Source organism: Vombatus ursinus, unplaced genomic scaffold (assembly GCF_900497805.2).
Source record: "Vombatus ursinus unplaced genomic scaffold, bare-nosed wombat genome assembly UNPS02014813.1, whole genome shotgun sequence".
Taxonomy (NCBI): Eukaryota; Metazoa; Chordata; class Mammalia; order Diprotodontia; family Vombatidae; genus Vombatus; species Vombatus ursinus.
In genome coordinates, this window is record NW_020954591.1 from 30,550,962 (window position 1) to 30,564,013 (window position 13,052).

Below are 13,052 nucleotides of genomic sequence, written 5' to 3' on the forward strand. Positions count from 1 at the left end.
GTGTCTTATTCAAGCACGCCAGAGCCAAGGTTACATTCAGGTTTTCTTTCATTTTTTAAGGTAGCTATTAGAGCTGAGAGAGGAATTGGGTTAGCTTTGTCTTGCTAATGTACTTTGTTTCCCTTCCCGATGGCTTGTTCAAGCAGACTGAGACCACCTCGGGAGGAGGAGGGGATGGGGGAGCAAAGGGCTCAAGTGGAGGGTTTTACTGGGGACAAAAGATGCACCTGCAAAGCACAGAATTAATCATCTCTCTAGAGGGCAGAGCCGACGTTGAGAGATAAATGCCCTGGTACAACCTGAATGAGCGCAGAATAGGCTCATTTGCTTGGATACTGGATGGTCCCGCAGGCCATTCATCTCATGAGAGGGGGTTGCTACCCAGCAAACGTGAGCTGTTAGTATAAATCCCAACAGCATGAATATTACATTTGGGTTGGGGAAGAAAAAATGACCCAGCAGACGGAGGAGTAGACTGGGAGCTAGGATTCTTGAAAGTATATTGAAGGATGTGGTCACTGACATATTCTGTCCCAGATAAGGTGACTTTTCAACTCTGTAGCATAATTAAAAACCCAATGACACATGAAAAAAATGCTTTATCACTACTGATCAGAGAAATGCAAATTAAAACAACTCTGAGGTACCACCCCCCACCTATCAGAGTGGCTGATATGACAAAAATGGAAAATGTTGGATGTTGGAGGGGATATGGGAAAACTGGGACACTAATGCCACTGTTGGTGGAGTTCTAAACTGATCCAACCATTCTGGAGAGTAATTTGAAACTATGTCCAAAGTACTATAAAACTGTGTATACCCTTTCATCCAGCAATACCACTGCTAAGTCTATAGCCCAAAGACATCCAAAAAAAGAGAAAAGGACCTATTTGTACAAAAATATTTAAAGCAGCTTTTTTTCTGGTGGCTGAGAATTGGAAAAAAAAGGGATGGCTATCAGTTGGGGAATGGCTGAACAAACTGGTATATAATTGTAATGGAATGGTATTATTCTATAAGAAATAACAAGCATGATTATTTCAGAAAAACCAGGAAAGATTTACATGAACTGATGCATAGTGAAGTGAATAGAACCAAGAGAATGTTGTACACAGTAACAGCAATATTGTTTGATGAAGAACTGTGAATGACTTAGCTATTCTCAGCAATACAATAATCTAAAACAATCCCAAAGGATTAATGATGAAGCATACTATCCTCCTCCAGAGAAAGAAGTGATATTGATTGAAAAAGACTAAAGCATACTATTTTTCACCTTCTTTCTTTTTTTCTTTTATTCGAGTTTTCTTGTACAAAATAACTAATATGGAAATGTTTTATATAATTGCAGAAAACAATTATAGAAACGCCCCCTACTGGCTCTTCTAAGGAAATTACTCAGTTTCAGTCTTGGTACTGTCAAGGGTACCTGTAAACTCAGACCCTTTGATGTAGTGCTCAGTCAAATATGATTTAACGCAGCCTCCACCTTTGATATGTGAAAAATTAAGTGTTAGATTTGGAGAAAAAAGTGTGCCTCTGAAAGGTGCAATGGGTAAACTTTTTGTATTGTGTGGGCTCCACATACTTACATTGGTCCCCAAATTGGTTGCCCCTTAAAATGAAAATTATTTAAAAGGGAAAAAGTATAGGTATGGCTTGAAAATGTCATTAATTACAGGTTTCATTCAAATTTTTTAAAAGTGAAGACAAGTCTCGCCTAAATCAGCAACTTAATATAATATTTAAATTGCTTTTTCAAAAAAATATCATTTCAAAATAATTGAAGGACAGGGATTATAAATCCACACAATAGGTTTCATGTCTTTGGCAAGTAATTTGACATCTCTGGGCCCCAGTTTCATTATTTCTAAAATGAGGTGGTTGGAAATAGAATCTTAGTATTTCAGGGCTAGAAAGGGAGAGATCATCGCCTCATTTTACAAGTGAGAAAATTGAAGTAGAAGCTGAGTAACTTGTGCAATGTTCCACTGCTACACAGTGGCAGAAACGGGACTAGAAGAACCCAGGTCATTTGGCTTCACAGAATCTCAGAATCGGGAGGTACCTTAGGGGCCATGTAAACCTATGCATACCTGGACTATGCTATTCCAACTACAACAGATTTGGAGGGTGACTATCTAGCCTTAACTTACCAACTTCTGAGGCAGCCCATTCTGCTTTCGATAGCTCTAATTGCTTTTTTTTCCATTTTTATTTGTTTTATTTTTAATTTATGGAATAAAACAATCATTTCCATAACACGGTATAATAAAAAAAAGATGATTGCACATGAAACTATGAATCTATTATGTACAACTTGCTATTCCTTTTAAATATATAATAGTTATCATGTTAATGTCTTTTTTTGCCCTTTTCCCCCCTTCCTTCCCCTTTTATCAATTCTAAATATATTTATTTGTAGTTTCCAAATATTGCTCCTAGTCCTGCCCTCTGGGTCAAAATAGGACAAGTCTAATCCCTGTTCCGCACAGCAGCATTTCTAATATTTGGCCATGGCTAGCACATCCTCCTTGAGTCTTCTCCAAGCTAGATGATTTTCGTATAGCATGGATTCAAAACTCTTCGATATTCTAATTGTCCTCCTCTGGATACTCTCCAATCCATCAACATCCCTCCCAAGTTGTGGTATCCATAAATGAACGCAATACTCCAGTTGTGGTCTGATCAGGGCAGACTGCAAACAGCAGGATTATTATCGCCCTCATTCTGAACACTGTGCCTCTTTTACTGTAGGGCAAGACTACAGTAACTTTTTTTTTGACTGCCAAAATCACACTGTTGACTAAAACTGTGCTTATAGTTCACTAAAATCCCAGATCTTTTTCTGACCTTTAAGTATGGGAATCCTTGACACCTTTCCAATCTTATATTTATAAGATTAATTTTAAAAAAAAAGCAAATGAACTCATTTGTTCCTATTAAATTTCAACTTGCAGTAAAATGGCATAGTGGATAGAGCCCTGGAATTGTAGTTAGGGAGACCCGAGTTCAAATCCTATCTAAGATACTTCTTAGCTGTACAACTCTGGGCAAGTTGCTTAATTTCTCTCGGACTCAGTATCTTCATCTATAAAATGGAGATAATCATAGCTCCTATCTCAAAAGGTTGTTGAGAGGCTCAAATGAGATGACAAATGTAAAGTGCTTTGCAAATTTCAAAATAATATATATATATATATGTCTTTGGGCAAGTAGTATAATATATATATATATAATATAAATGCTTCTTTTTCTTCTATTTTTCCTCCTCCTCTTCTTTCTCATTCTCTTCCTTCTATTTCTTCTCCTCCTTCTTCTCCCTTTTCTTGACTTTTTAGAATGGATCCAACATTCTAGTGTTCAACATTTTTGGATTCTGTCAACCAGTTTGTTAGCCATCCCTCCCAGCTCTATGTATTCTGCAAATTTGAAATACCACCTGTGCCTTTATCCAAGTCACTGATAAAGATATTAAGCAGCATAGGGACAAGCACTGAATGCAAAGGAAATAACAATGGAGAACAATGTCCAAGTTGATATAGTACCATTAATAAATACTCTTTGAATTTGGTCATTTGACCACTTCTCAATGAATTTAATTATACTATCATCTATCCCATCTCTCTGCCTCTTTTCCATAAGACTATAATGAGATACTTTATTAAATACTTTGTAGTAATCTAGGTAAGTTATGAAGACAACATTCTTCTAATCTATTAATTTAACAACCTGTGAAAAAAGGAAATGAAGTTAGTTTGTCATGACTTCTTCTTGATGAAGTCAGTTCTTGGTGATCCCTTTGCTACATGTTTACTGATCTTTAATAATTGAACATCTCTGCCTCCCTTCTGCCAGTAATTATTATGATCCTCTCTACTCCAAGCAGCAGTCCTGTTCCATTCATCCTCCTTCTCCCACCATTAGCTAAAAACAAAAAAACAAATCAAAAAACCACTACTACTTTTTATTGGCCTTAGTTTTTCTTACAAGCCTGAGCCCATTCTGAGCTGTAGCACTTCTGATCCCTAGACGGTACCAAATAAGGAAACCCTATGTCTAATTTATAATGCTGCCGTTTATCTTGGTATCAAAGATCTACAGCCTCACCCTGGATCACATCTTTTTTCTTACTCCATTCATGCTCATATGGACCCTGTATCCATTCTAGATATCACATCTATTTCAGCTCTATTGTTTTAGCAAGCTATATCCAGGTATTGAGCTCTGACTCATTCTATTAAGTTTTGGGCCTTGAAAGTCATGGGAATTTTCTGGCCATAGCTTTTCCTTATCCCCAAAGATAATAGAGAAGCTTCAATCTGAATCACAGAACTCACTTCACCTAAGGCCATGGTAGATTCTATCACCTATTCATGGCCAGTGTATAGCCCAGGGAATAGAATATTTACTTACTATACTATCCTAAGTATAACAGATAATAAAACATATAATCAATTCTATTTTGTTATCTGTTCAAGAAAGACAGCCTGGGAAGGAGACAGAAAGGAAAGGATCAGACATAAAGACATAAAAAGGTAACCTTGATATTTTCCATTTTCCTGAGGGGCAAAAAAAAAAAAAACTACTTTATATGCTTTTTTGGTACAGAGGAGGAAGAAATTTTAAAAATTAGGTTAACATGACTTCAACTTGTCCTAAAAATGTTTTAATTCCTATAGAGAAAAGAAATCATCTTGCATTGAATGTTATAGCCATGTTAAAACTTTTTTAGCACATTGACACTAAAGTAACTCAAAGCCTCCTACGTTGCATTTTCACAGCTACTGACACAAGTAGGGAATTGCTCTATAGATGAAGGAAATACAAAGACTAGATCACAAACTGGTAGCTCCACACTCTTTCTGACACTTCACCAAATTCTCTGTTGCATACAAAAGAGAAAAAAAAGCTAACTTACCTTCCTTGGCAGTCAGTCTTGAGGACTGGTCTGTATGGGAGGGAGTATTATATGTTAGCAGTGAGCTACCTGTAAAGATGGAGAAACAAAATTATAAATGATAGACTATCCAGAGGCAAAAAGAACAGATATATTACTGAGACAAAATTAAGTAACTATTTTGTAATCATTAATTTGGAGCTGTATTCATGCTGCCTTTCATGAGTTTATAGTTAGAGCAGTTATTCAGGCTTGGTGTTAGAATGCTCATGGATGTTATTTGGCTCCCATGTTTATTCAGAGTGGGGCCAAAGTCTCTACACTGTGAGAAGGTCTTTACAGAAATGATCATAATTCTGAGGTCCTTGGAAGAAAGACTAAATTCACAAAATACCAGGCCCTTTGAATAATGTGGACATTCCAGGGGCATGATGGCTAGGTGCTGAGCAGACTAGAATGGAGGATGAGGGGTAAATTCATATAGAGTGGCTTTCTCATTACCTTGTTGACTTCTTCAAGAGAGAATGTCAAATTGTAGTAAGCAATAACTTTACTTTCCTATCCCACTGGTGTACTTATGACTGGTAGTGACATCACCACAATGCTTGCTTAAAATTTTGTAACTTCTCCTTTCTTTCTCTAACAAGAACACAGATTCTTGATGTTTTAAAGCATGGCATATGTTTATTTTGTTCATTAAAATGAATCTGAAATAATTTTATTTTGATCAGTTCTGGAGAACTTTGGGATATCCCTGGAGAATGTGGAAATGTTGCAAGGCCAGGACTGAGAATCACTGCTCTACAAAGGACATAGTATTTTTTTTTTAACAAGGCACTTTTGAGCAATCTTTTCTTGACTTATGATGGCTGGACGATATACACTTGGGAATCAGAATTTTAGTACATGGAATAGGATCTTGGCTAAACTTTTCTTTTCTGTCTCAAAGAAAACAGCAATTCTACATCTGCTATCCACAGGCTGATGGTTGTGTATGTCAGAGAAAAGAATCAAGAACTAAAAAAATTTTAGAATATGAGAGAAGGGGATTTAAAGAGATTTAACTAACTGCTCAGTATGTAGCCCCTTCCTCAAATGAATGCTACTGAATAATAGCTAGCATTTATATGTAACACTTTAAAGCTTGCAAAGCCCTTTTAAAATATTAACTAATCCCCTCCAAAAAAACCTGTAAAGTAGGTTCTATTATTATCCCCATTTTACGAATGAGGAAACTGGGGCAGTCAAAGGTTAAAAGTCATTTGCCCATGGTCACACAGCTAATAAGTTTCTGAGGCTAGATTGGAACTTGGATGTTTCTGACTCCAAGTTCAACACTCTATCCACTGTGAATGAGGAGTGGAAAGGTGAAAAGAAAATTTTTATAAGTCAAAGGTATTTTCTCAGCTTAGGGAAGGGGAAGACTGTTTATGAGGTATACTCAGTTGTTTCCTCTCTCAATAAAATGAATACAATTACAGTACAGCAGCAGTCTATCATAATATGGCATTCTTACACCGATACAAAGGCAGAATGATGTCCCCTGAATAATAATAAAGAGCAATATTAACAGAGGATCACCCAAAGGGCACTGGAGAGGCATGGTGGTAGTGAGCAGGCTGTAGCCAATTACCATGTAGGAACTGTGTAGACGAGGTAGTATAAGAGCTGCCCTCAAAGAAAGGTATGAATGGAAAGATCACCACAAAAGTGTGGGATGACTAATGTCATCTATGGAACATCAAGAGAATGAAAAATAGGCCTCTAGCACATAGGTTGGACCCTCTGGGGTGTAATTATAGGAAGACAGGGACAAGGGTCTCACAAGATGGCCAAAAAGGGACTACCAGCCTGGATGAGAATACAGAATGATTGTAGCAATGGGAGTAAATAATGATAACAGCAGCCAATAAAAGACCAATGGTTAGTTAGCCTATCTTTGTATGTTAGACCTCCTTCCTCCTTATGCCAGCATCAGCATTATCAAGGAGCACCACTGTAATAAGAAAGAACCTTACTACCTGGAAAAATGGTACAGAAATGGACCTAGAAGTTCCTTACAGAAGCAAATAAAAAGAACCAAGAATAGAACCAAGAATTCCTGCCTCCTTTTGGTCTAAGCCTTTTTCTCCCTACTTCCTTTCCCCTAGAACTTTCAAAACTTCACTGCTGAAGTAAATAAAGAAAAATGATGGTCTCTGAGGAGAAAAAAAACTGCCTTCATCATTAGCATAGATTTAGCAGAGAGCACAAAGCTTAGATAAACCATATTTATTAAATTTTCCCCTTAGTGAAAATTCTTCTTCGGGCATATGCGAATTCCACAGGAAACTCTCAGAAAGCACTGAGAGAAAGTTTTTTGACCTCCCTAAAGCTTGCATGAAATACATATTTCATGGTTACCTAGGAAAAGGATTTTGCCCTAAAGACTATTTTTGGTTCAAGTTTCACTCTTAGAAAGATTGCCTTTCCTGTAAAGGCTAGTGGGGGAGGTAAGAGTGTTTTAGCCTTCTTCCTGAAAAACTAGTGTTGCCTCCTCCTAATCCTTGTCTAACAAGTTCATGGGGGCCAGGGAGGCACAATACTATCTTTTCTTAGATGACCTTGCTAAGAAGTGGTAGGATTCCCACTGGAGCCCACCCTGATGGTATTTGCCAAATCTGTGCCTGTGCATGCATTCCTCGGGAATTATTTGAGGCTCATTATGCTGGGAAATTTCTCATGGAATTTGGCTCAGCATTGATGTACTACTGAATCCCTAGGCTACCAAAGATCCCACCAATAAAAACAATTTCAATCACAGAATCTGAGAGCTCATTTAGACCAATCCCTACTTGAATCACAAGTCCACTGCAATATCTCTGAGAAATAGTCATCTAGCCTTTCTTTGAACACTTCCAGTGATGAAAAATTCACTGCCCCCTGAGGAAGTCAACTCTAGTTTTGGACAGCTCTAGCTCTCTCCTTCTAGTGACTCAAAAAGTGACTCCCTGTAACTTGGTCCTACTTTTTCTCTCTGAGGTCAGGCAGAATAAGTCTGATTACATTTCCATATGCATTCTTTCGCTACCTCAGTGATGTCACTGGTGTGGGTACTCCTTTCTCTAATGTAGACTGTAGCCCCTTTATCCCTCTTCTCATCCTGTATAATTCTTGCCGGTTTGAAGTACTAGTAGATGCAGTGGAGAGAACACTAGGCCTAGAGTCAGGAAGACCTGAATTCAAATTCCACCCAACACTTATTAGCTGTGAGACCCTGGGCAAGTCACTTAACTTCTGCTTGCTTCAGTTTTCTTCAGCTGTAGAATGGGGATAATAACAGCACCTACCTCTCAGCATTGTTATGAGGATCAAATGAGATAATATTTATAAAGTGTGTAGGTTAATGCCTGGCACATAATAGGTGTTTTATAAATACTTATCCCTTTCTCCCCCTTCCCTTGACAATGTCTGTAACAGAAGACAGTTATCATATCTACCCTGTCTTCTCTTTTTTCAGCTAAACATTTCAACCGATCCTTGTGTGGCATGGTTTTGAGTCTATTCACCATCATGGTGGTATTTATCTGGAGATGCTCCAATTTTTCAATGTTCTATTTAAAATTTAGCTCCCAGAACTGATCATAATACTCCAGGACAGAAAACAACAACAAGATTATAATTTCCATCATTCTGAACATTCTAGTTGTATTGAAGTCACCTGTGTTTGCATCAACTCACATAGACTTTGGCACTAGGGAAACGAAGAAAGCACCTCCCCAACATGGTCTCTGCCTTCAAGGATATTATAATTTTATCTTGCAATTATTTGTGGCTATGTTGTGCTACCCTGCTAGATTAAGATCTCATTAAGTGAGTAAGTCTTACTTAATGGCAGTCCTTTACTAAAGCCCTGTTCTCATGCCTCATCATGGTGTGAAGATGACCCTGAGTTCCAGAAGCTTATGCCAGTGGGAAACAAGCTTTTTTCAATAGTCCCAAACAAGTTGTAAAGGCTTTGAGTATGAGATTCTTCCCCCAGTTTTGAGTACCATGCTTTATATGCAGTAGACACTTAATACATGTTCACCATGGTGTAAGATAACCCTGAGATGGATTTTTTCAGGTCTTCCATGTGACCAGAAGGAAGATAAACCAGTTTCCCTGTTGGTAGACCTACAGGCAAACCCAACCTAACATCAGTCATTGATTCCATGGAAACAGAATTTTAGTTTGCCATGTTTGGAGGCAGTCAGTCCCATAGGAACAGAGCTTCAAAGTGAAGTAAGAGTCTCCTTGTTGGGAAGTCCACAAGAAAAGCCAGAGACTCCTGGAAGATTGGGGAACAGGAAGAGGCCTGCAGGATACAACAAACAATTTGTCCCATTTTCTTTCCTCCTTCCCTCAAATGTTAGAATAGGGTTTGAGACTTCATGGCCTAGTCCTTTCATAATGTCTCAAGAGATATTTTTGTAAAACAACATTGATTGAACCAACACTGTTTGGGGTATGCCTAGGTAAGTCACAATAAATATCCCCAGAGGCAATTGCCATTTAAGTATGTCCGCAGGTTTCACTGAGGCCAAATTTCATAGCTGGTTAGAATAGACCCTGCAATAGCATGCGTCTCTGACATCTTTATTGAGTCTGGCTAAGATTGGACAGTGTTTGGAGACTGGGAGAGAGGAGAGACTGCTATGGCTAATCTTTGAAGTGGTGATTGAATGAATAAACCTTTATTAAACACCTCCTATCTGTCAGGCATCTGGAGGCAGCTTTGCCCAGTAAATAGAGAGCTAGCCTTGGAATCAGAAAAGCCTGGGTTCAGTCCTGCCTCTGACACATATTGCTTGTGTGACCCTGGGCAAATAATTTAACCTTTTCTGCTCCCTCTTGCAATACAAATTGCAAAGAGGGACTCACCTACATCAGTAGAGGCAACTTCTCTTATTAGTAATTCCTAATTAATAATTACTTATTAGCAATTCCTAATAACAATGAAATGACAGATCCCACCAAAAAAAGAAGAAATTCACAATAAACTGTGTTAAGCAAAATGAAATAGAAGCTCCCCTCCAGGTACTTACGTTCTATTCTACCTGAATTGTTCCTTAAACCTCCATTGCATTGAGCAGCAAAAGAAATACTTGGCTCTCCAAATTTTGTCTCCTGGCATTTCAACACAGTTCTACACCCCTTACTTAAAATAGATTAGCACTTCCAATCTACTTATCAAGTTTGACTTCCACCACCCCTCCTTTACTTTTAGATGACTCCAACTGGGCTTTACCCCAACAAGGATTTCAGGGATAAGGCTTATATACTTCAACCAGTTTGACTAAGCCACTGACTAGGAGACAAATCTGGGCCCCTCCTCCCCTCAGCCCTCATCTTGAACTCTTTTAATAGTCCAAACCTTGGTGTAATGTTGCTGGAAAGGATAAAGCATCACCAACTTAATTGCCCAGAGCCATCACCTTTGCCCGGCAGTCTGAGATTGCAGGTGGGAATGCCATGGAATGGGAAATGTGTTTTTCATTAAAGTTTAAATTAAAAATGGAAATGGAGGGAGATATGTTTTTAATGCCTTCTTGCTACACAAGGTATTTATTTCTCTTGTGTTGCCACCATTTGGAAATATAATTACTTAGTGTTTGTGAAAAGTCAGGCTCAGACACTCACATAGCCCTGTCCAAATCCTTCTATATAATGAGAGTAAATGGATTCTTTTCTCTTTCTTTCCTCCCACTATTGTTCCTGCCCAACCAGATGCTTCTCTTCTCCCAATCATCACAAAACTCCCCCCAGCGGCCTAAAGGATGAACTTCTAGTAAGTGACAGTTGATTTTCTTTTGAAGTCCATCCCAACTTTGGCTTGCAAACATTTAAGCCTCATTTCCCTGAAGCCTGCCTCCTATCAATATGGCCTTTGCCAAATGGGGTGAGTATGAGAAAGTACCTCAACCAATTATCTCCAGACTTTGAAAAGCAGTGGAGAAGAAAGATAGGGCTAGCTGTGCTGACAAGTTTGGTTTAATCTTCCTCATTTTATGAGGCCAAGTGAATAGCTTTTGAAAAGAAGTTATATCTCGGTGTGAGAAAAGTGGCTTGTCCCTGAGAACTAGATAGGAGTATAAGGACACATTAGAGGTAGTGGGAACACAAGAAGAGATGTTTCTGAGCTTATTTCCCTAAATTCAGTTTTCTGTCATAATAGTCCCTAAATCATCAATGTGAGGTAGTGTGCAAATAGGTACCACAAACGGAATTGGGAGACCTGAATTCTAAGTATTGTTCTGTTACTCCCCCTTTGTGTGACAAGGAACAAATTAATTAACCTTTCTAGGGACTCAGTTTTTTCAGCTGTACAATGGGAATACTAATAAGATTTCCTTATGTTGTCCACAAGGGGGCACTACACACATACCTAGCAACTGATACTATTTGTCTGGGAGCCCCTGTTTACCTTCAAAAACTGATGTGAATTGAGGCCAATCTGTAATTGTTCTGGGAAGTTTGAATTTCTCAAGGAGACTTTAAAGCGGTCATAAATGATGAAGGATCTATTTCACTTTGAGAGGTCATGATGACTATGTATATACTGTACATATGTATGTTTGTATGGGTAGATGGATAGGTGGATAGACAGAAGTGTTTGTATCTGTCAACTCATTTTGGAATAAATTGAATATCAGGAAGAGTAGGGGGATCTTCCAGGGCAGACAGAGTAAATCCCAAGAAACCAGACAGAAGACTGATTCTAGCAGCTCCAGTCACATTACTCCATTCCTATTGTAGTGTGGTGAGCAGAAAAGTACTAGATTCAGAGTCAAAGGAGCTGAGTTCATACCTGTGTGATCTTGGGCAAGTCATTTCATTTCTCTTGGCCTTGGTTTTCTCATCTGCAAAATGGACTAGATGATCTGTCCAAAGTCCCCTCTACTTCTAAATTTATGTTTCAGTGATCCCACACTCTGGAAAACTGAACAATATTAGATGGATGGAGGGATGGCTGGCTGGATGGATGGCTGGCTGGATGGATAGGGTCCTCCACAGGCCACAGAAAAACACCTCCTCAGAACATCCTGACCTTAATGCAAGGAGAAAAATCTTACCCTAAAAGACACCTATTTTATACTGAAGACCAGAAGATAGATATTTCTGAGCAGCATCTGAACTGGAAGACCGTGTACAAAAGCAGAGTTCTCTGCTCAAACTTTACTCCCTCACTCATTCTCACTATTAGTTCTCCTCGGCCCCCCTCAGAAACCCCTCCATTGGTATAGTGGAAGATTTCAGATATTTTTCTCCCATATCATGTCAAGGTGGAAATATTTGACCCCCTCCTTCCCTTTAACTCACTCCCAAATGACAAAGCATAAGGAATAACCCCCTTCAAAAATACCCTTTCTCCAAGTGTTGACCTCCCTCCATTAACACAAACATCCGCTGGAAATAAGTCTGGGAAAACAATAAAGTATTTAAAAGTGTTTTGGCAATGGGGAATTCCCATCAACTGGGACAGCAGAGAAGAGCACAGCTGCCTGGAAAGAATTTCTCCTACTCCTCTACCTCTCCTCCATGAGGAATGACATTTAGGCATCTTAACTTGCTACCCTGCAAAACCAATACTGAAAGAGTCAAGAGGCTAGAAGCTGAAGAGTGAGATTGATATTCCTAGTGCTGGGGACCAAAACAAGCTCATCAGAAAAATAAATTTAAAAAATAAGTGAATCTGATCTAATTTCTTTAAGGCCGTGGCTCAATGTAGGAAAGGGACTTTTAGAGGTCCCTGTGCTCTCCTCTTGGGGTCTTTATAACAAGGGTTGACTCCTCCCTTAGTCATCATGGTTTGAACCCATAAATCACTGTGGGACCCCTTGATTTTTTTTTTAGTGGAATGACAGCAAGAAGACAATAGCTCAAGGAGCCAAATGGGAACAAATGAAAAAATGGTGTCAGTACACGTTTAGTAAGTAAGGCATTTTCACCTTACAGGGTTATTTCTCACCATGGGACTCAAGCATTATATATTGACTATAGGGATGGAGTAATGTGTAACTGGAACAGCTAGAATAACTGCCATACATATATATATATATACACACACACATATGTATAGAGTATCTTTTAACAGTAGTTCACATTTATTTCCACCTAGAGCTGAGATACA

At 38.7% G+C, this 13,052-nt stretch overlaps 1 protein-coding gene across 5 annotated transcripts in view; it reads right to left on the reverse strand.

The window, feature by feature from the left end:
• Positions 1 to 13,052, reverse strand: part of FLI1 (Fli-1 proto-oncogene, ETS transcription factor) — a 166,700-nt gene that overhangs the window by 38,647 nt on the left and 115,001 nt on the right. For all 5 annotated transcript variants that reach the window (XM_027877651.1, XM_027877653.1, XM_027877655.1 and 2 more), the window contains one exon: positions 4,922 to 4,990. In XM_027877651.1, coding sequence (XP_027733452.1) covers positions 4,922 to 4,990 — 69 coding nt within the window. The remainder of the gene's footprint in view (positions 1 to 4,921; positions 4,991 to 13,052) is intronic.